This window comes from Spinacia oleracea, chromosome 4 (assembly GCF_020520425.1).
Source record: "Spinacia oleracea cultivar Varoflay chromosome 4, BTI_SOV_V1, whole genome shotgun sequence".
Lineage (NCBI taxonomy): Eukaryota > Viridiplantae > Streptophyta > Magnoliopsida > Caryophyllales > Amaranthaceae > Spinacia > Spinacia oleracea.
The window spans coordinates 179,641,369-179,662,090 of NC_079490.1; the positions used below are offsets into that span (position 1 = coordinate 179,641,369).

The 20,722-nt window shown below is 34.5% G+C and overlaps 3 protein-coding genes across 7 annotated transcripts; 2 read left to right on the top strand and 1 right to left on the bottom strand.

Moving 5' to 3' along the window:
• The first annotated feature begins 33 nt into the window (after nt 1–33).
• LOC110787986 (uncharacterized) lies at nt 34–3,901 on the top strand. The gene is made up of 6 exons (XM_021992620.2): nt 34–1,071; nt 1,167–1,355; nt 1,468–1,755; nt 2,349–2,510; nt 2,588–2,671; nt 3,604–3,901. The coding sequence occupies exons 1-6, from the start codon at nt 937–939 to the stop codon at nt 3,709–3,711; spliced, it is 966 nt and encodes a 321-aa protein (XP_021848312.2). The 5' UTR covers nt 34–936; the 3' UTR covers nt 3,712–3,901.
• Nucleotides 3,902–6,841: 2,940 nt separating this feature from the next.
• Nucleotides 6,842–18,103, top strand: LOC110788016 (proline iminopeptidase). 5 transcript variants are annotated; one of them, XM_056843103.1, is made up of 12 exons: nt 7,059–7,225; nt 7,337–7,545; nt 8,911–9,009; nt 9,105–9,215; nt 9,294–9,356; nt 9,432–9,525; nt 10,565–10,662; nt 11,327–11,428; nt 11,616–11,729; nt 12,038–12,112; nt 13,039–13,144; nt 17,742–18,103. In XM_056843103.1, the coding sequence occupies exons 1-11, from the start codon at nt 7,090–7,092 to the stop codon at nt 13,135–13,137; spliced, it is 1,200 nt and encodes a 399-aa protein (XP_056699081.1). In that variant the 5' UTR covers nt 7,059–7,089; the 3' UTR covers nt 13,138–13,144; nt 17,742–18,103. The 5 variants fall into 5 exon arrangements, with proteins under 5 accessions (XP_021848343.1, XP_021848345.1, XP_056699081.1 ...); XM_021992651.2 differs by lacking the exons at nt 7,059–7,225; nt 17,742–18,103 and adding an exon at nt 6,842–7,000 and having other exon boundaries at nt 13,039–13,399; XM_021992653.2 differs by lacking the exons at nt 7,059–7,225; nt 17,742–18,103 and adding an exon at nt 6,847–7,000 and having other exon boundaries at nt 7,342–7,545; nt 13,039–13,399.
• On the bottom strand, nt 13,600–17,105 carry LOC110788015 (uncharacterized). The gene is made up of 10 exons (XM_021992649.2): nt 16,655–17,105; nt 16,335–16,399; nt 16,161–16,222; nt 15,040–16,050; nt 14,897–14,948; nt 14,654–14,788; nt 14,488–14,571; nt 14,318–14,398; nt 14,099–14,211; nt 13,600–14,003 (listed from the first exon to the last, which is right to left on the bottom strand). Exons 1-10 carry the CDS (start codon nt 16,821–16,823, stop codon nt 13,781–13,783), a joined length of 1,995 nt encoding a protein of 664 aa, XP_021848341.1. The 5' UTR covers nt 16,824–17,105; the 3' UTR covers nt 13,600–13,780.
• Nucleotides 18,104–20,722: the final 2,619 nt, after the last annotated feature.

Here is a 20,722-nt window from a genome sequence, read left to right on the forward strand (position 1 = left end):
TAAATAGAGACCAAATTTGCTATATTTTGATACACTTTCAAAAATCAATTTTCTTTCTCTAAAATCATCAAAATCATTTTTCATACCAAGTATTACTATAATTTGTGTTATTTTTTGAAAATTACTGAACATTTCCAGTAGCATATATTTTTGAAAATCTTATTTCCGATTGTCTTGCTTTAGTCCATCTATTATGTATTTTATTCAATTATGTCCCTTTATTTTATTTAATTTATGAAATATTTTCAATAAAATTTATAGTATTAACAATATATATAAAAATAACGTTAATAAAATAATTAACGTAAATTTATCTTAAGTTAAATAATTAACGTAAATAATTAACGTAAAATAATTAACGTAAATTTATCTTAACTAATTGTTAAAATTCATTTAAGTTATTAATATAATTGAATAAATACAAAATGGATGAAGTATGTGGGAAATAGAAAGTGTGGTGGGGTTTAGTGAATAATAAAAGTATAAGTGGTGAGGAGTTTTTTTTTTGCTCATTGGTGGGATGAGTTTGTTGTAACAAAATTTGTATGTGAGGAAAGTGATGTGGAGGAGTAAGAAAGTGGTAGAGAGATAGTGGTGAGGAGTTGTTTTTCCCCACTAGTGAGAGTGGTCTAACAGCTCGTGGCAATATCATACTCGTATATTTTTCCAAATAATTTTCAGATTCTACCTTATACATTGGTTTATTTTTAAAATATGAGAATTCGTTTGATGAATCAGTTGGGGATTTCGTATCCACAGGACCACTATTATGTCATTGTCTACAGTTTTCATTCATAAGTAGTAATAATTATTAATTCCTCATTCATTCTACGTACCATTATATTATTAATACTCTATATACTTGGTACTACGTACAACATATATCTTCTAGCCTCGGAATTTTTGTAGTACGTGTTTGTAGCCTCATTTGGTTCTATGGAGTCCAATGGACCAAATGCTCATAATAAATTTCAAAAATGTCTTAGTTTTTTCACAAAGATCGATTACTTCATTGCAGGAAACAAAAAAGGAAACACGGTTAGACCAAGAGCACCTTTCAAATACTTTGTGGTACCTTTTCCATCATCTTTTTCTTAGTTAAAATATGAAGTGCAAATGAGCCATAATTCATTGTTGATATGATTCATTAATCAATGTAATTATAGGTAGACGCATTTACAAGCTCGCCTCTAAAGGGTAATCCAGCGGTGGTTTTCTTGTTAGACGAAGAGAAAGATAAAGAATATTTACAAGCAATAGCTCAAGAGTTCAACTTGTTGACTTGCTATGTGACAAAGTTGACTTCTTTGAAGACGCCTAAGTATAAACTTCGATGGTTTGCCCCTGCTTCGGAGGTACTCTTTACATAATTCTACAAATCATTAATTGTTTCAATTAACATATATATAGACATGCGTAAACTTGAACTTCGATCATAATTATAAGTAGTTTGATCGTTGTGACTAGGTGAAAATTTGCGGGCATGGAACCATAGCATGCGCACATGCAATATTTTCAACCGGGGCAATTCAAGGCAACGAGATTGAATTCGATACCCACTCTGGAGTTTTCTTGGCTAAGAGGATTTTGGAGAAAATTGAGAGTAAAAAACATAACAAGTCCCTAATTCAGTTGATCTTTCCCTTATATCCAACTGTTCAACTGGATCCAACTGAGATGAAATTGGTCCCTGCATCTCTTAAAGGTCCAACCACATTGAATATTATGAAAATGGCTCCGGAAAATGACCTCATTGTAAGTACTACATACTTCTTCTATTCTTGATGCTTTCCAAACACCCCCTATGTTTTTTTGCTTCTACCCCCTATAGTCATATATTATAAAACAGTTAGGTTAGATGATTTAATGAGTCGTTTTAGGGCGAAATTGTTAAGTTAAGTGAATTACAAAAAGTACGTAATAACTTTATCTTATGAGGTTTTCAAACTGTTAAGTTAGATGATTAAATGAGTGGTTTTACTCTAAAAAACTTAGGTCACTCTTATTTATTTATATATGAATATACATAGTACTATGTATAAAACTCAATAATTTTGAAAAAACTAAAACTGAAATCAATTTCCAGTTCTTTTAAAACTGAAAACTCACAATGATGTCGTACAAACCCTTAGTTTCTTTAATTTTGTTTTCTCTGTAAATGGTATTCCTCAGAACCAAAAAGAACCTTAAGATCACCAATATATTAATTTGGACATGATCTAATAATTTCAACAGAGTAGACCGTCTTTTATCAGATCTTGTGACCAAAATATTTGGTCAGGCCAATAAACGTACTTTTGTATTAACCATTGTTGTTGTTGTCAACATTTGAGCTTTTTTGTACATAGGTTGAGTTATTATCTAGCAAGGATGTTGTAGATTTTACTCCAACAATGGATGAGATTAAAATATGGCCAGGAAGAGGTGTTGCTATAACAGGATTAGCTCCTCCAGAATCCGAATTCGATTTTTTTACTCGCCTTTTTAGTCCGAATTTTGGAATTGATGAGGTATACTTTCTTTCCCCTCCATTTTTCATATAATTAATTTACTAAAATAAGCTAATTAATTAGTACATAATTCGCAGGATCAAGTATGTGGGAGTATACATTGTGCTGTGGCGCCTTATTGGAGCAAAAAGCTCGGAAAATTTCATCTCAAGGCCTACATGGTACTCCATCCGTTCCTAAATACTTGCAACAGTTAGACATGTGCATCATAATTTTTAACATTAAGGAGTTTTTTTTTATCAGAAATGACATTTTAAAGTCAAAAAATTTGTGACAAACGACCTTATAAAAAGAATTATGAGATAGGACCTAAAATCAATTTTTTGTTGCGAATTGGGACCTGCACTCATTTTCCGGTGGTCGACTCAATATTTCCAGCGTTGACCCGCGCGTGAGGGTCACGTGCCTAATAAAAAATGATTTTTTTAGGTAGTTGGGGGTGGAGTGGAGTGGAGGGAAATCTGAAAGGGAATTTTTTTAAAATTAGGAACGTGATTCGCACGCCCGAGCACTACAAAATTATGGATTATTAGAGACGGAATTTGAGACGGAAACTATAAGCATCTCAAACTTGAGACGGATTACTAAAATTTCGTCTCTAAATTAAAATTGAGATGGGATTGTATATAGAGTTTCAAACTTTTCGTCTCAAATTTGTAATGGACTTGCCAAAATTCCGTCTCAAATTTTTTTGAGACGCCCCATTTCGTCTCAAATCCGTCTCCAATCATCATTTTGAGACGGATTTGGACTATTTAGATACGAAATCCCTCGTCTCTATAAAATGATTTTTTTGTAGTGGAGTCAACGCCGGAGAAATTGAGTTGACCACCGAAAAATGAGTACGTGTAGGTCCCAATTCACAACAAAAAAATGATTTTAGATCCTATCTCACAACATTTTTTAATCAGGTATTTTGTCACAATTTTTTAACTTTATAAAAGGCCATTTCTAAAAAAATAAATAAATTATAACAAATGTTAACTTTGTGATTAAACTCAGCTTAAATTACAACATTGCCCGGTATAACAAGATATTTTTTTGTTTTTTCTACATAGTATTAAATTTAAAATAATTTTCCCATTGATGGCAGGCATCTCCAAGAGGAGGGATTCTGAAACTAGATGTGGATACAAAAACAAAGAGTGTAAAAATAGCTGGTGAAGCTGTTATTGTGATGGAAGGTGCATTCATCTCTTAGCCGTTATCTAAATTTTTGCCCGAATCCAGTTATTGTTTTGGTCTTTCAATTTCCAAAAGGTCTCGTACGTATTCAGTAGTTAGTGTGCATTCAATTTATTGTACGTCGGTTAATATTTACACAATTTTAGATAACTTATAACATATATTTTATATTATGAAGTGAATTTTGATGGATAAAGTTTTGGTCCCTCTCCTTTCGACGTTGGTAGTGTAATTGAGCCAAATTTATTGTATACGGATATCGGATAACTTTACCCAATTTTCGGTAACTTTTAACATATTTTGATTAAATTTTTATTTTTTGAAGTAACTTTTTATCAATAAATTTTTTGTCTTTCTCCTAATTTCAATGTGCTTAGTGTGATTGGGCCAAAATACTCAATTTTCAGATGATTCAATCTACTTTAGACTTGGCCTAGTTATGAAAGACACTTGCAATCGTTTCAATCATGCCAATTGGCTATCGCTAGAGGACTTTATTACGGTTGAATGCTTTTGTAGCGGAATAATGTGTAAACAATTGGGAACATGAGTGAAGCTTCAACAATCAATGAAAATGCATGGTTTGCAAAGTGCGTGGTTGACATGTAAATCTTGCAAGTAACCATCAATTACGATTTTCTTCTCAATACGACACGATACAACACAAGAACAAACAACATTGTGATATACGGAGTACAAGTTGCTCAAAATAATGCTACACTTACTACTTAGGACTTTTTCTTCTATGGCTCATCAGACATGCCAATAGTCCATGCATGACATAACTGTGATAACCTTAACCCCAAGACTAAAAGCAAGTTCTATATTTTCTGATCTATTACATTATACTAAATCAGACACCGGGAATAACATGTGTCACTTCCTGGTGCAACATTTTCCTGCCAAAAACCCATTTCCTAATAATCATACTTCATCTACTTTCATATTTTCTCCCTTTTTGTATAAATAGTTTTTGTTTGGAAATTTTTTTTTAGGATCATAGAATATTGAAGTATTGGATGATTTTGGTAATATTGTTTTCAAATCGCCATTAGTTGAAAATATTCTTACTAAATATTTTGGTCAAATTAACATATCAAATATTTTGGTCAAATCATCATATTAAACATATATAACATATAATACGTAGTTGGCAGAAATTACATATTAGGGATAAATATATATTTCAGTTAATTTTTTTTTTAAAAATGGACAAATAATATTTTCGAATAACCATGCGTGCAAGGGGCCTAATCTAGTTTTATAAATTTAGGAGCCGTGTGGTTTATGATTTTAATGAACTTAAATTAGTCACACGCTCATACCCATAATAATCGTATTGATTTTGAAATAGACAAGAAACTTTCCCCCCAAAATATATATATATATATATATATATATATATATATATATATATATATATATATATATATATAATTTTTCGATTTCCAATATTTTAATGGAAAAATTAATTCTAATAATCCAACATTTTCCCAGTAATCCATTAACAGTCCTACGACTCCTACCTATGCGATATTCCTAGATGATCCAACCTTTCAAACCTATTTTCTTTTAATGGACATCATGACCGGTAACAGGAAAAAAAAGTCAATAATTTACGAATTGACTTGATTTTGCTGATTTGGAGTTTTTGAACAATTTTTTTAAAATCATTTTGCTGACTGGGACAAGTCTTCATTTACAATTTTTTTAGTTCCTCCCTCTCTCTCATATGTTATCTCTATGTGTCTAATATACTACGCATTTTCTCTCTCCAACTTCCACTCTCACTTTCGCCTACAACCTCTTATCTCGCCTCCTCTGCCGCCTCCTTTCCCTCCCCTCCAAATGTCGTCGATGGTGGATTTCATATATACACCGCCCTCTTCTCCTCCCCACAAACCCTAACCCCTCTTTTCCAATAAACCAGCGGCAACTTGAGGAAAAGATATTCATACGAGGAATTACATCTTCGACAAAGTTGCGGCGACGGGGCGACGACAATGGACTAATTGAAGAAAAAAGTCCAGATAAGCTCAAATGGAGGGCACCGATATATATTTATGGTAGAAGGGCTTGTCAGCTTGTGAAAGAGCTTGCCTGTGCTGAACCAGGGCAACTTACTCGATTCAATGATGATTTGTTTAATCAAGTTATTAAAGAATGTACAGTGCAATTAACTTTCAATTTTACGAACTTACTAGGAAAATGCAGGAGGAGTATAGAGAGAAAGAGCTGGTAAATAGGAACGGCGAGGTGGTTGATTTGGCGGAATTAGGAAGGAAGGATTATCCATACAGCGATGAGATAAGGAGGAGGACGGAAGGTAAGGAAAGTTCTGAAGAATTGTTAGGGTTTGTTGGGGATTTGGATGAGATTTGGGGGAGTAGACTCTAAACCACCATTGCCTACACTACTTCAAACCACCATCGCCTACACTACTCTAAAATACCATCGCCTTCCCACCCCAGCTAACACCAGTAGTACCATGCCTGACCAAGGGAGAAGAAACGAGGAAAAGAGGCAACAAATTGGGGCCCAGAAAGAATTGGGACATCAAAGAGAGAGAAGGGGGATAAACCTTTTTTAATGGAAATCCAGAAAAAAAAAAAAAAAAAAAATTAAAACCTAACTATCTATGTCACGTAGGATAAGTTACCTGTTTTTGCAGGTCACAATTTAATGAGGTCCATTAAAACAAAATAGGTATAAAAGGTTGGATCATCTAGGAACATCGCATAGGTGAGACGGTTAATGGATTACTGGGCAAAGGTTGGATTATTAAAATTTAATTTTCCTATTTTAATTTATAATTTTCTGAAAAACAAAAAACCCAAAACCAACAAAAGCAAAATATGGTTTATGCACCTGGGTGCACAATGCTCATATAGTTCATACCCTGTTTTTATAGCATTGTGCACCCTGTTTTTAAATGAACATATAGTTCAGAGAATATTGTTCATACAAAGAACATATAGCCAATGAACATATAGTTCAAATCCATAGAACATATAGTTTAAATATTTCACTAGTACATGTACATTGAAATCATTCTCCATGTTCATTAGATTTTCAATGAATGTTCAACAGGGTGGACAATGAGCACTGTGCACCCGGGTATATAATCCAATTGCTCAACAAACGGGCCCTATTTTGCGTACCAAACACCCGATAACCGGAGTAGTAGTAAATCTAGTAACTATCGAAGTCTTGAACTCAAAGAAAACCAATCAATCTCCCAGTAGTGAGTAGTCCAGTACACAGAGAAGAAAGATTAAAGGGCCAAGGGAAATTTCAATTGCGAGGTAATTATCTAGCAAAGTGCCTTTAATTTGATAAAAACATGCAAATATAATTTACCATTGTTGGTCAATTGATTGTGAATTTTGTGATAATGACGATGATGATGTTAGGGGCAAAGTCCAGTCTTTCCTTGAAAACTTTGCCTCCAACATTAATCCACCCTCTCCTTTCTCTCTCCTTAGTACCCATCTCTTCTATTTCCGCCCAACATCAATTTTGCTTCTCAGGTCTTCTCTTTTTCTCTCAAATTTAACAGTATGATTGTTCATTTTGATCTTGGTACTTTATTTTGTTCCTAATTGAATTGGGCATGTGTAAAAATTCATGTTTTGATGCAGAACAGCGAAGAAAGGTAAAATTGCAAGTGAGAAATTGTGTTTCTAGCATTGAGCAACAGCTAATTATGGCGTTGGATGACAAAGAAGGAGATATTAGTGAAGTGAATAAGAATCTGTATCCTCAGTTAGAGCCTTACAGTTCTGGGTTTTTAAAGGTCTCAGATATTCACTCTATTTACTGGGAGCAATCTGGGAACCCAAATGGACATGTGAGTTACTAGTTACTGATTGATAATCTGCCAAATTTTGTGTTTAATTATGTAATTTGAGGGTAAAGATTGCTTCTTTATGTTGTTTATTAATGTGCTTATTAATAATAAGTTATTATGTTATTGGTGTTGTACTGTTGATAGCTTTTAGCTCCATGTGTAGTGTTTGGAAGAAGTGTAGGTTAATATCCGAGATTGATCAATCTCACACACATTGAAGTGGTTTCGAGTTAGCGAATTACTATTCATGTGTCGGATATTAACATAGACTTTCCGCCACACCAATCGCTAGGCGCTAGCTCTATCCATTGTTTGGGTATGATGGTTGCAAAGCTTAAAAGCCATGATTCAACATTGGCTTAGACGGGCATTAGTAAACAAAATTTTTCGAAGAACAAAGAAAATGAAGAACTGAGTGGACTTGTTTTAGGAAGTTGGTGGGGATTAGCCTTCTGATGGGTCTGTAGAGCTTGAATGATTTATTCTTTTATCAACTCTACACGCCTCACTTCTATAGGAAATAAAAGTATAGGGTAAAGAAAACACTAATTATTATGAGAAATTTAATCAGATAGTGAAATCAATGGTCCTAGTTCAAACATGTCAAAAGAAGATTATCAATGGACATGAAAAAATAATACGAAGTATAGGATTTGTTGTTCATTGTCCTTCCATTCATTTGGATGTTTAGAATTGATTATTTTTTGTCGATGTTTCATGCCATGAGGTGTATTGTAAAGACAAGATATAGTTCTCTGAATCGGTAGTAAGTGAAAATTGTGTGTTACATGAAACGGAAATTGTAAAACTGATGAAAGAGACGGTCAGGGTCTGACTGTCTGAGGCCTCTGACACAAAGTGAAGTCTGAAGTGACAAAAGGCGGCGAGGGTGATCAAAGTGACTTTGTGCTATTTGCAAGCTGTAGAATTATTGAACATGAAAGTTTGTGACAGTACTTTTTTTAAGTTAATGTGACTACACGAACTGAGTGAACAATAAATTCAGATATGCAACAGTGCAAGAGTGTGATTCTATTCAAACAAATGGGTATTAATCGGTGGTTGGTTAGATGCGTTGCAAGATGTTTGGATTGTTTCTATTCCAAATTGTTGTGTTGCAAAGGGTTCTGCATCACTATTCTGTTTCTATGCGATTACGTAGCGTGTTTTTTTAACAATATTTGCCAGTTTAAATAATCTGATGGTAGACGATCATGTTTATACAGTATGCACAGTTGCACACCATAGTCTTTTAGGGAAATCGATTTATGAAATCCGATTTGTTGCAAAACCTTAGTTCATGCATCCTGCTGCTTGATAGTTGATAGGATGATTTGCCTTAATATGTTGAACCATATCTTGCAGCCAGTAGTATTTCTTCACGGTGGTCCAGGCGGTGGAACTTCTCCCAGCAATAGAAAATTTTTTGATCCTGATTTTTACAGAATCATCCTCTTTGATCAGGTTAACAATAAAACTCAATTTGAGATACTGTTAATAAATTTGTAATACTAAGCCTTTAGAAGTTTTCTGAAAAGTGCGGGCCTTAATCTTTGCAGAGAGGTGCTGGCAAGAGCACACCTCATGCTTGTCTGGAGGAAAATACAACATGGGATCTCATAGCAGACATAGAAAAGCTACGCGAGCACTTGGAAGTTCCTGAATGGCAGGTTGACTTTTTTTTAGTTTAGTTGATTTTTAATATTCCTTGGTCTAACTAATTATGGTTTTATCTTCTTATTGTGAAGGTGTTTGGTGGCTCATGGGGAAGTACTCTGGCTCTTGCATACAGTCAGTCACACCCCGACAAGGTTTCCTTGATACTCAGTGTCCAGTTTCTTGTGAATCCAACTCTTTTTTTACCCATAATCACGATCTTATTTCAGGTTACTGGCCTGGTCCTAAGAGGGATCTTTCTTTTGCGCAAAAAAGAGATTGATTGGTTCTATGAAGGGGGTGCCGCTGCTATATTCCCTGATGGTATGTGCTTTTGCTATTCAGATAATTATTTTAACCTTCAATTGTTTGCTGATATACCCACATAGTTATCATTCTCTTGTGGTCTTGCATATATGCACAATTGCACACACTTTCAACCTACATGGCACCTGCAAACCTCAAAATCTTATGCAGCTTATCACTTAATGGTCAAAATATCTCAAGAAGTGTTACTTAAATGCATCTTGTTAAGAGCTTACTGTCACTAAGATTTTGGATACAGCATGCCTGATCTTTCATTAGATGAGAGTTAACGATGCAATGGAATACTTTAAAAGGAAAAGTTTCTCCTTAGGTCTCTTGTTAAAAGTTTCTGTATAGTGAATTTGTGATTGTGATGCATTGAAAGATATTCTGCTTCCAGCATATTTTGTGAGTAGAGCGCTATTTGATCAAAACATCACGGTTAGTTATCTCTCCAAAAGAAAAGCAGTATTTCCGGTCATTACATGTTCAACCTTATTTCAGAAAATCTAGCCGAAAAAATACATTATGATCGTTAGCTTCGCCGGTTCGCTTTTTTTCATGGTTTCCTCGTTTATGTTTCACATAGGCCAGTCTTCCATTAGGGTGGATTTTGTTTTGCACTTGTGATCCTTGGAAAAACAAGCCAACAAATCAAGATTGTAACCTGTTGGTCCCTAACAAATTTAATAGTAATGTAGCCTTTCATGTCCTCAAAGTCTTCCGACTACGTATCATATTCTGTTTTGGCGTATCGGAAAGGGAGTAGACGGAGGTCGTCTTGAATTTCTGTCAGGAACTAAGCCAAAAAAAACTGAGTACTCTGCAGGATGGAAAATATTCATTGGAATGCATACTATCGTCACTTTATGCTGGCATGTGATGGGATTTGAAACCAATTCTTGCATTTGTGTGGTGATTTGTTTTATAGAACCAGGATTTCTTGATTTTTCAAAATATATCTTCTTGCATGCAAATTTTCAGTTTCCTGTGATAGGAGTTATACCTTTCTTGTGTCCTTAAAATGTTAAATGCTAGCTCACTTTCTCATATGCAGCTTGGGAACCGTTTAGAGATCTAATTCCTGAGAGTGAAAGGGGATGCTTTCTCGAGGCTTACCACAAGAGGTTAAATTCTGATGATAAGGAGACACAGGTAAATTTCTCTGGTGTTGTTCTGTGGTCCTATTGGTTGCTACTTGTGAAAAGATATCAATCCCAAAGACTTCCCCATACAAGTCTTTGTCTTCCATACGTGTCTATTGCATAATTGATCACTTTGGATTATCCTGTTTAAAAACCTTGTGACGTTATGCATAAATTCTTACAGAATATTGAATCACATCCTTCGAGTTTCCTATATGCAGTGTGTTGAAATCTAAGGCCCAAAAAAGGTTAATACTTTTGTGTGGTTTGAAAAAGGCTGATACCTAATGACAAATTATTGATTTAGCGGCAAATTACGTGCAGTTTTTCTTGTGTCTAATGCGGTGCTATGATCTTTTAGGTATTCTTTTTTGTGATGCATTCGTAGATCAGTTGTGTACTTGTGTTACCATGGGGGAAAAAACAGGGGAAGAAAGTTCTTGAAAATATCTCTTTGGGGGAAGTCTTTGGGATGGAATAGTTTTTCATGCTTTTTATTGGTGTTACTCTGTTGGGGGTTTCTGGGGTTAAGTATTTAATTTTAAACTTGGGCACACAATTTATTCTCCTGTAGCTTATGGAAGACTGGTGGGTTTTTTTTTATTAGTATATTCTGTTATTCTTTTTGCTGGATTCTTTTGATCAAAAACGAAATCTATCTCTGGGTTTCAAAGCTGGCGGCTGCAAAAGCATGGACCACATGGGAGATGATGACAGCCCATCTTATTCCTAATGAAGATAACATCAAGCGAGGGGATGATGATAATTTTTCGCTGGTAAGCTTTTGATGGCTGTATTTGTTAGCTGTATTGTACCCGCTGTTCATTATCGGTGTATCAACTTATATTAGTTCTCTTTCGTACATTGGAGGTCAAGGAAGAGGTCTTGCACATGTGTCCATATTGCATATGGGGGTATTAGTCCGTTACTTGCAATTGTTCTCAACGTATGATCTTTTTTCAGGCATTCGCTCGTGTAGAAAACCATTACTTCATGAATAAAGGTTTCTTACCTTCCGATTCATTCCTGCTTGATAACATCGACAAAATAAGGCACATTAAGTGCACTATTGTGCAGGTATATAAGCTCCCCATCTTTAAGTTACTAATACTTGTAAATGAATTTAAAGCCTAAAAGTTCTTTAGAAGGAAACAACTTAAAATAATATAATCTTTACTCGTCAAAAAAAAGAATATATAATACGAAGTATAATCTTTCATAATACCATATACTTTCCTTGTGAAATATGTAATCTTCTGAATCTGAGCTTGTTTCACATTGACTAATGGATATACTTAAGAAGAAATAAAGTGGAGTAATTGAAAATTAACCTCTAGTAATTTATTGGTCATGAGATTGATTTTGTGCAATTGCTGTTTTCACAGGGTAGGTATGATGTTGTCTGCCCAATGATGTCAGCATGGGATCTCCATAAAGCTTGGCCAGAAGCTGATTTCAAGGTAATGTGCATATTCTCTCATTTCCCACATATGTATCTGTTCTTGCTGTAGTCTCAGCCCTCTCAGGCATTATATATAATAGCCAGTGATAGGTCTTATTGCCCACATTCTAGAAGATTCCACTGGATTAGTCTCACTCTTACCTGCATCAAACTTGGACAACTATTGATTGTAGTTCCCTTTAAAAGATTCATGATTATCTTTTGTTTTATAAAATGTCAGCATGCCTCCTGTTAAATCTGGGAAAAGAAATCTTACAGATTAGTACTTTGTCTTCCTGTATCCAACACACTAAAGAAACTACTACTTTTTAGGTCAGCGTAGAAGGATGAGTATGATTAAGTTTCTTGAAACTATTCTGTCTAACCATAGGCCGGTATTAAGTTAGTCGTTTTTGGTCTCTTCTTTAGGTGTGACTCAAGTTCATGAAAAATAGCCACAGACATACCATGAAGAACACTCGTACCAGTTATCTAGACATCATATGGCCTTCAATAGAAACAAAATTGATGTAACATTAGTGCACATAATTAGGTGTCAACAACAAAGTTGCCGTGTTGCTTTGTAATATTTTATTTTTGCTATTAGCTCCGTATATTTTATATGTGATATAGGAAGAGAATTTGCTGGATGATCCAGTACTGAATAAGGGGAGATTGGGAAAAACTAAAGTGAAAATTTTTACCTACAAATCTCTCTTCCCAAATTATACCTACTTCTCTCATGAATATCTGATCCATGATAGTGGATACTTCTCCATGATTCCATTTGAAATTCCCAGTTTACTAAACAAGTTTGTAGTTTGCAAAGATATGATCATCTACTGATATTTCATCGGTATGCCTTCTTTATTGGATTAATGAGATGAGCGAGTCATATTACTTTGGATGAGAGAATGGTATAATTTAGCTTTTTAATTGTCACAGGTGGTTCTTAATGCGGGTCATTCAGCCAATGAACCTGGAATATCTGCTGAACTTGTGGCCGCAAATGAGATGCTGAAGAGGCATTATCAGGGAAAATAGGCATTATGTAAGGAAACTTCTTATTAGATTCATAGGGACTTACGATGTGTTTGGATAGCAAGATAGAAGGGAAGGAAAGGGAGGGAGAGGTGAGCTTCATTTTCCCTCAAAAACTCTCTATTTTTGTAGAGAAAATGGATCTGTCCCTCCCTTCCTTCCCCGTACCTTTTATCCAAACAAGGTTTGTTGTGCAAATATCTTGAAACGGAAATGAGAACATTAGTTACTTGATGCTGAAATAAATTTCTCATTTCTATTTGGACTTTTTTTGGCAGTTTGGTAATTTTGATCTAACCTGTAGCAAGATACTTGTGTGTCCTGTGCAAGGAAATTAAATCACAGCAACTGTAGCTTCATCCTTTCCGACTTGGTAATAACCAGTTTTCCTTTGTAGTTGTAGCAATAATACAATTAAACCAACACTTCTTAATCGACCATACGAGAAAAAAACAAAAAAGAGAATGGTTTATAACACTTGCTTTCCTTTCAAACAAAGAAGAAACACTCTTGCTAAAGTACAAGCTCATATATCTTGGTATTCAATTGAAATAATTGAACCAAATCACCAAAAGAGAAAAAATAATGAAATGAATGAACACAAACCTATACCATAAATTTGAAAAGAAAATCCACACTGATAATGTCAAAACTTAAAATCCTTATGGTTTGTTACTAGAGCAGTGCAACCTTTTGTTTTATGCAAACTGTGAAATTTTGGCTCTCTTGGGATAGTTGCTGGCCGTTTCCCCTTTCCTGCTGATTTCGGGATTACAGAAGCTTTAGTTGTTGGATCAACAGCCTCCTTTTCCTGTTTTCTTGATTCTTTTGGCCTCGACATAGTTGTTTTCTCATGAGAACTGATTTCTCTGCAGAAAAAAATACACTCAGGTTCGTACTCTTTTGAGCTGTATTTTGTTACACTAACTCAGAAAAATTACAGAATTATGAGCTCTGAGCTCACCTTTGAGACCCAACAAGTTGTTTCTGTAAGAATGGAGATTTGGTAATTCCAGAACTCTTGTCCGACTTCAGTTCTACTCCCTTTCCTGTGTCGTATCTGCTTTTGATGGGTTTCTGAAATGCCAGGTTACGGGTTGTAAAAAATAATGTCCATGAAAATAAATTCCTGAAAAGAACACCACGATCTACTGTTTCAATGGAAATAAAGAAATTGACTTACAAGTTGATCCTTTTTAAAATTCCTGCCCCCGTCTTTCTTGCTTCCTTTTTCTCCATTGTCAGATACTCCATTACCCATGCCCTGATTATGGGAAGAAGCATTAACTAATGCTAACCCATGTTTTCTGTAGTGAGCAAACCTGATATGGTATAAAACGAGTGGAAATTTACCTGTGAGTTTTCACTTGTAGTAGATGAATTTTCGTGGGAATTAATCTTTCTCTCTAAGTTTGCCTCTTTCAGAATTCCTCTTTCCTGACCAGAGAAAGCAACCATGAATAATCAATATTGTAAAATAGAAAAATAAACTCTTTGAATTGTTTTGTTTTGTTCTCACATCAGTTCGCAGCCTAAAAGGCTTAGGATTTGTTGGCTTTAGTTTCCTGTTCTTCAAGCCCTGTGTACCAGTTCCTGCAGGACAGTTTTCTTTCGAACTTTTGTCCAGTTTTTGAGTGTTTTGCTTTGTTTTGGCCTAAATTTATTAGCAAAAGATTATGTCAGAGATCAACATGCTTAAGCCCCGTGATTACATGATATGATGGAAAGAGTTCCACTTTGAAATAGGAGAAGTGATGATGACCTTGGTTTTAAAAGGTGCCTCATGTTTGCTGAGGTTGTCGACATTCAGGTTCCTGAAATGTTCGTCACAAAAATGGTTGTTGTGGTGATATAAATGTAAAAAATTATTGTATATCGAGAAGGTGAATTGACAGTAGCACACACCTGATATCAGCAGAACTGAAAGCATTTTCTTTGTCATCATTGTCCTCCAGTTTACTGAGTACAACTGGATTCTGATTTTCGCAGTCTTCTGAAATGGTGTTCTCCTTCTCTTGGCTTTGTTCATCCGTATTTGGAACTTGAATTGCCACAGTTTTCTCTTCTGCATCAGAATCTGGACCTGACTGTATGTCAGTCTTCTGAGTGTTCAAGGATACTACTGTCCCTGAACTTTCACCTGTCATAGGCCTATCCGAGGATGATGTCCTGTCTTCCTGGGAGCTGCTTTGATCACCAGTTTCTGGCTTTATTATCACTGATCCCAACTCCATGGAACCACATCTCGACTTCTCATCGATTTCCATATCACTAGATTCATCCCCACTCTTCTCAACTTGTAGCAGTACAGCATCAGCAAGCTTCCTATCATTTTTCTTGGTCTTACTCTTAACACTTCTGCATAATTTGGCATCAGCCTCCCGCGTTTTTGTCTTAGAGGAACGCAGTATCTTTCTCGAACCATCCAAAGGTAACTTCTTTTTTTCACTTGTGCAATCCTTGGATGGTTTACGAGTAATAATGCCCTTCTTTTGGCTATTTATCTCAAGTTTCTTCACCCCTTCACACAACTTAGTCATTGGGGTACCTAGTTCCTGTGCTGCCTTCTTCTTCTTTAGAGCTTTCTTAGGCGAGTTGAACACTAAAGCCTTCGCAATGATCTTACTCTTTGGTAACGAAATTCTCGTTTTCTTGGGGTTGCGTACACTTCGAAATGCATTAGGGTTAGGAGAACTTCCCTTTTTCTTTCTAGGAGAAGTCATATACTTAGCAGCAACATGTTTCACTCTAGCTTTAGGAGTTGATGCAGGCTTTATCTTTGCTAGAGGAGCCTGAACTTTTCCATCTTCTTCAAGAATAAGCTTCTTAGAGATGGAACAAGAAACTAATGCTAATCTTGTTACCCTTGATTTTGAGGGCTTTGCAGGTGCCGAAAGCGGGCATTTCTTACTTTCACTAAACAAAACACAGGGAAATTGTTGCTAATTAGAGAATTCCATTTTGCCATTTTCATTATAAGAATAAAATCTAATTAAGAGCTATTTTAGAAAAAGTTATGCAGTTACCTTGGAGGTTTTCTGCATAAAGCTCTTCGAAATCGTACATTGGGACTCCTTGCAGCCATTACCTACAAAGGTCCAATGATGGTAATTAAACCACAAATCAGTAACTAATCACCCCATAAATTACAAGAAAATGAAGCTGTTCTAAATGGCAATTATTTGACATGAGAATCTAACCCGAAGCACGAAATTCTTGTAAATTGCTTCGGAATCCATTTCTTCTTCGTGTCTTTGATCACATCCTGGAACAAAAAATACATTTACATAGGCTCATGAATCCTAGGGTCTAAATTTGCAATCAAATTCAACCAAACAGTAATTGTTCTACAAGTATAAATTCAGAATTGAGAAAAATACACATTCCCTCAAACATAATTGAGAATTAACAGTAAAAATCAGCTCATCTGCACACCATAAAATTAATAACCCTACTGTTTGAGCTTCAATACTATATATTTCTGAAAATGAGGCAAAGAGAAGGGGGAGGAAGAACAAACCAACGCGGGAGCAGAACCAAAAGCGATCATCAGGGCAGAAGTGATTCGGAACTGTGAAATCGACGAACTTTGGAGCTTCAATTTTCTCATAAAACTCTTCAACTTCTACTTCTACTTCTACTTCTACTCCTTCCATTGATGATGATAACAGCTGAAATTTCTCTTCCATTTTAATTATTTTTAGCTTATCAATTAATCCCAACAAATTAAAATTTCGAAGCCAGGCGTTGTTGATCAAACAGGAGAGTAGTGTAAGAAAAGAAAAAGGGAATGAGGAGAGATAAAGCAGGAGAGAGTAGTGTAAGATTGGAAACAAGAGTGTAGTATTTTGAACAAACAACCTGAAAAATGGAAAGAGATCTGAATTTCTCCGAAAAACTAGCCGTTGGAGCCACCCTCTCACTCTTTTTCTTTTTGTCCTAAATTGAAAACCAAGGGGTAATTTCGGCAGATTGAAAGCTGGAAGGAATCGACGTTTTTTCTTCTTCTTCTGGGTAGTCGATTACTCACTAAATAATTGGGCCCTGTTGTAATATGGATTGTTAGGACTTGAATGAGAGAATTGGTTATCGGGTTTCAATTGGGCCTACTTCGGTTTTGTATTTTGAAGGGAAGCCGGTCTAGAACTGTCAAAATCTGACCCCAGATTTACTACAATCAGATAATAACCAAAGTTACCTGGAAAACGTTTTTTACACCTTCATTATGTATGGACACACCATTATAAGCCTGGTCCACGCTAACTTAGCGTGAATCAGGCAACAAAGTAATTTTGGCTAGGTAATGTGTGTAATTGTCACGTGACACGGGATTTTAATTAGTATCCATATGAGTTTTACAATAACTATGTGATTTAAAGAGTTACATGTGATTTATAAAGTTTCTATGCGATTTGTGTCTATCCCACTTTATATACATTTTTTTAAAAAAAAAAATTTCAAAATTATCAGATCAGCATTCTGTTCATTTCTCTCTCTTTATTTTCTCTCTATGTTTTTCAGATTTTTGCCCAATTTTCTAGGGTTTGTATATTTTTGTTTGTTTTTCTTCGTAATTATCTTATAATTCTCATAATTGGATCTACTAGCGGAGGAAAAAATGATGAAAGTAGTAGATCAAGAAGGAGGTTCGCCATTACCGAAACCGAATCGAAGAATTTGTGCTCGTCTACACATCATCGCTAGAATTTTGAGAGAGCACATCTCAGTTTGTTGTATTTAAAGTATTTTAAGTTTATTTTTATTTAAAATTGAAGATGTTTGTTGTGTTTGGAGAAATTAACGTTTGTATTTTGCCGAAATATCGTTTTCAGTTCGCGAATTTGATCAGTGACTTCGCGATTTTAAATAGTAACTATGTGATTTTTAAAGTTTCTATTCGATTTTAACTATAACTATATGGTACATACTGACTATTAATACAATGTTTGCTCACTGTATGTTATAATGATTTATCGACTATAGTTGACTATAAATTTCATGATTATGTGGCTATAATCGAAAAGGTTTGCGCTCTTCTACAAATTGATGCAAGAATTTGGAAAAATTATGTCTCGGTTCGTTATTTTTAAAGTATTCTAAGTTTTATTTTATTTAACTTTTAAATAGTTACTATGTGTATTATTATGTTCTTTATATGTTCTTTTTTCAACTCTATATTAATTATTATTAATAAGAGTTACTACATTATGGTGACAATAACAACTCTGTAAATGACTATAACAATAACTATGTCTACAACTCTACAAGTGTATGAGCATCATTAATAGTAAGAGTTACTATATCATGTATAATAGTAACTATATATTTTAAATAGAAATACTATGTTCTTTTTTCATATTTAAATCATAAATTATTAACATAATTGATATATTATTTATTATGTATTACTTTCAGGTATGCTTTTGATACACAATGTTCTGGTGGTACATTGTGACAATTGATAAAAGATTTTACACCACAACATAATGAGTTATTGAAGAAATTGATTTTGGTGGCGTGCTATCTCTTCAATTGGTGAGAGAGAATGCAAATACAAATCCAACGATTTATTGTAGCTTGAAAAATGCCATAGAACTCTGCCAATGTAGTACTTTTATTTGCTTTGACTCCAACAACATGGTTTATACTTGATAGGCTAAAGTCATATCACCTAATTAAAAATAAACCTAAATTCACTAACTGAGTAGCAAGTGAAGTCAGGATCGAATCCACAGAGAAACAGTGTTCTTCCTACCTACCACTAATTAACAAGTCTAGACTATAAGTAACAGGTAAAAAGGTTGGGGTTTTGGGATTAAACTACGACAGTAACGTAATAACGAGAATATCAATGTTAAGGGAATCTAGGGAAACGATTCACCACAAATGCAGACCATGATTGGACAACAGACAAAAATAATCAATTAACAATCATAACTGGGGAATCATGCATCTCTCGAATCTTATGAATTACTTAGGAAATACAATTAGCAGGCTCTCGCAATTTACTAAACCTATCTAATAGCCATATATCATAAACATCAGATTTATACCTCTCGGCGCATAATCTAAGGTTAATCAAACTCAATCAAAATAGCCCAACCGAACAGAATTGACGAACAATTAAAAAAAACTATAGAAATTAAAATCAATAATCAAACATTAAATCCAATCCAATCTCAATAATACATTCATGGATCCCCTAAACCCTAGAAAATAGACTACTCACACATATTTAGATTAAACCAAACAAACATATTTTTTATAATGTTGTTTTATGATTTTTGGGATTACAAGTATGATTTGATTGAATTATTTTATGATATTCATCTTTATGAGAAGTATTGATTTAATGAAATATTATTTCTGAAATAAATGACCTTATGAAATAACGAGATTTAACTATTTTATAACCGAACTACCCTGAACGAATGAGATTTTCCTGATTAATGTTTTATTAAAAGAAATGTAAACATGATAAATGAAAGTGTAATAACTGGTCAATTTTCCTGATATGGAGCCAGGCTTCTCCAGATATGAAGCATTGACTTCCCTTGATATGGAACCCAAGTTCCCCCCCTGTTATGGAGCACTGGCTCCCCCTGACATGAAGCATTGTCTTCCCCTGTTATGGAGCATTGGCTCCCCTGTTATGAAGCACTGACTTCCCCTATTCGTAGGACACGTCCTACCATGTTTTCCTGTAAAGTCTTGACGACCAAAATAATATTGTTAAAAGGAAAAAGGTTACTGAAATGATGTTCCTGAAATGATGTTTCTGAAATTGTGTTTCAAGTGATGTTTTATTTAATGTTTTACTATATTCTATTCTCTCTGTTTATTAAATAAAGTGAATTGAAATTATGTTACGATGCTAGAGTAGCTTGTTACCGAGTCTTCGGCTCACCGTTTTGTTTTCTGTTTTAGGTGCTGCTGAAGACAACAGAAACGAAAAGTGGCGAAGATTTCACTATAGCAATGTTCACCTAAGTTAATGTTAAGTTGTAATAGTTTAAGTATGACTTTTCATTAAGTTATGTACTTTTATGGAAATAAAAGGATTATTATGTTATTATGGAGTTTTAAAGTAGTTATTATGATGGCTGCCTTGTAATTACAAAGAGGGAGTTACGGCAGTAATGTCACGACCGTATTAGGTAAATTCCACTGCTTAATTATGTGAATTAGAGGTCGGGGCGTTACACCTAAACAGTAATCAATAAGTACACAGATAAAATAGTCATACGTTCTTTATGCTCACCACCAGCATATGCATGATCACGATTCTCTGTGTTTTTTTTTTTTTTTTTTGGTAAGTAAGAAAATTTATGAATCAATCAAGCACAAAGAAAAATTTATTAGAATCAATCAAGCATAAAAGGATGAGAAAATCTTTTAGGAAGGACCCCTCCTACCTCAAACCTAAAAATAAAAAAAATAAAAAAAGTGAGTACGATTGACAAGTGTTCCACTTTGTTGTAAAACCTCTTATTACTAGTGTAGCGCGCATTATTTGTAAATAACTAATATTTAAAAACAAATAAATATAATAAGTACAAATTCTAAAAATAAATAAATACCCAAAAAA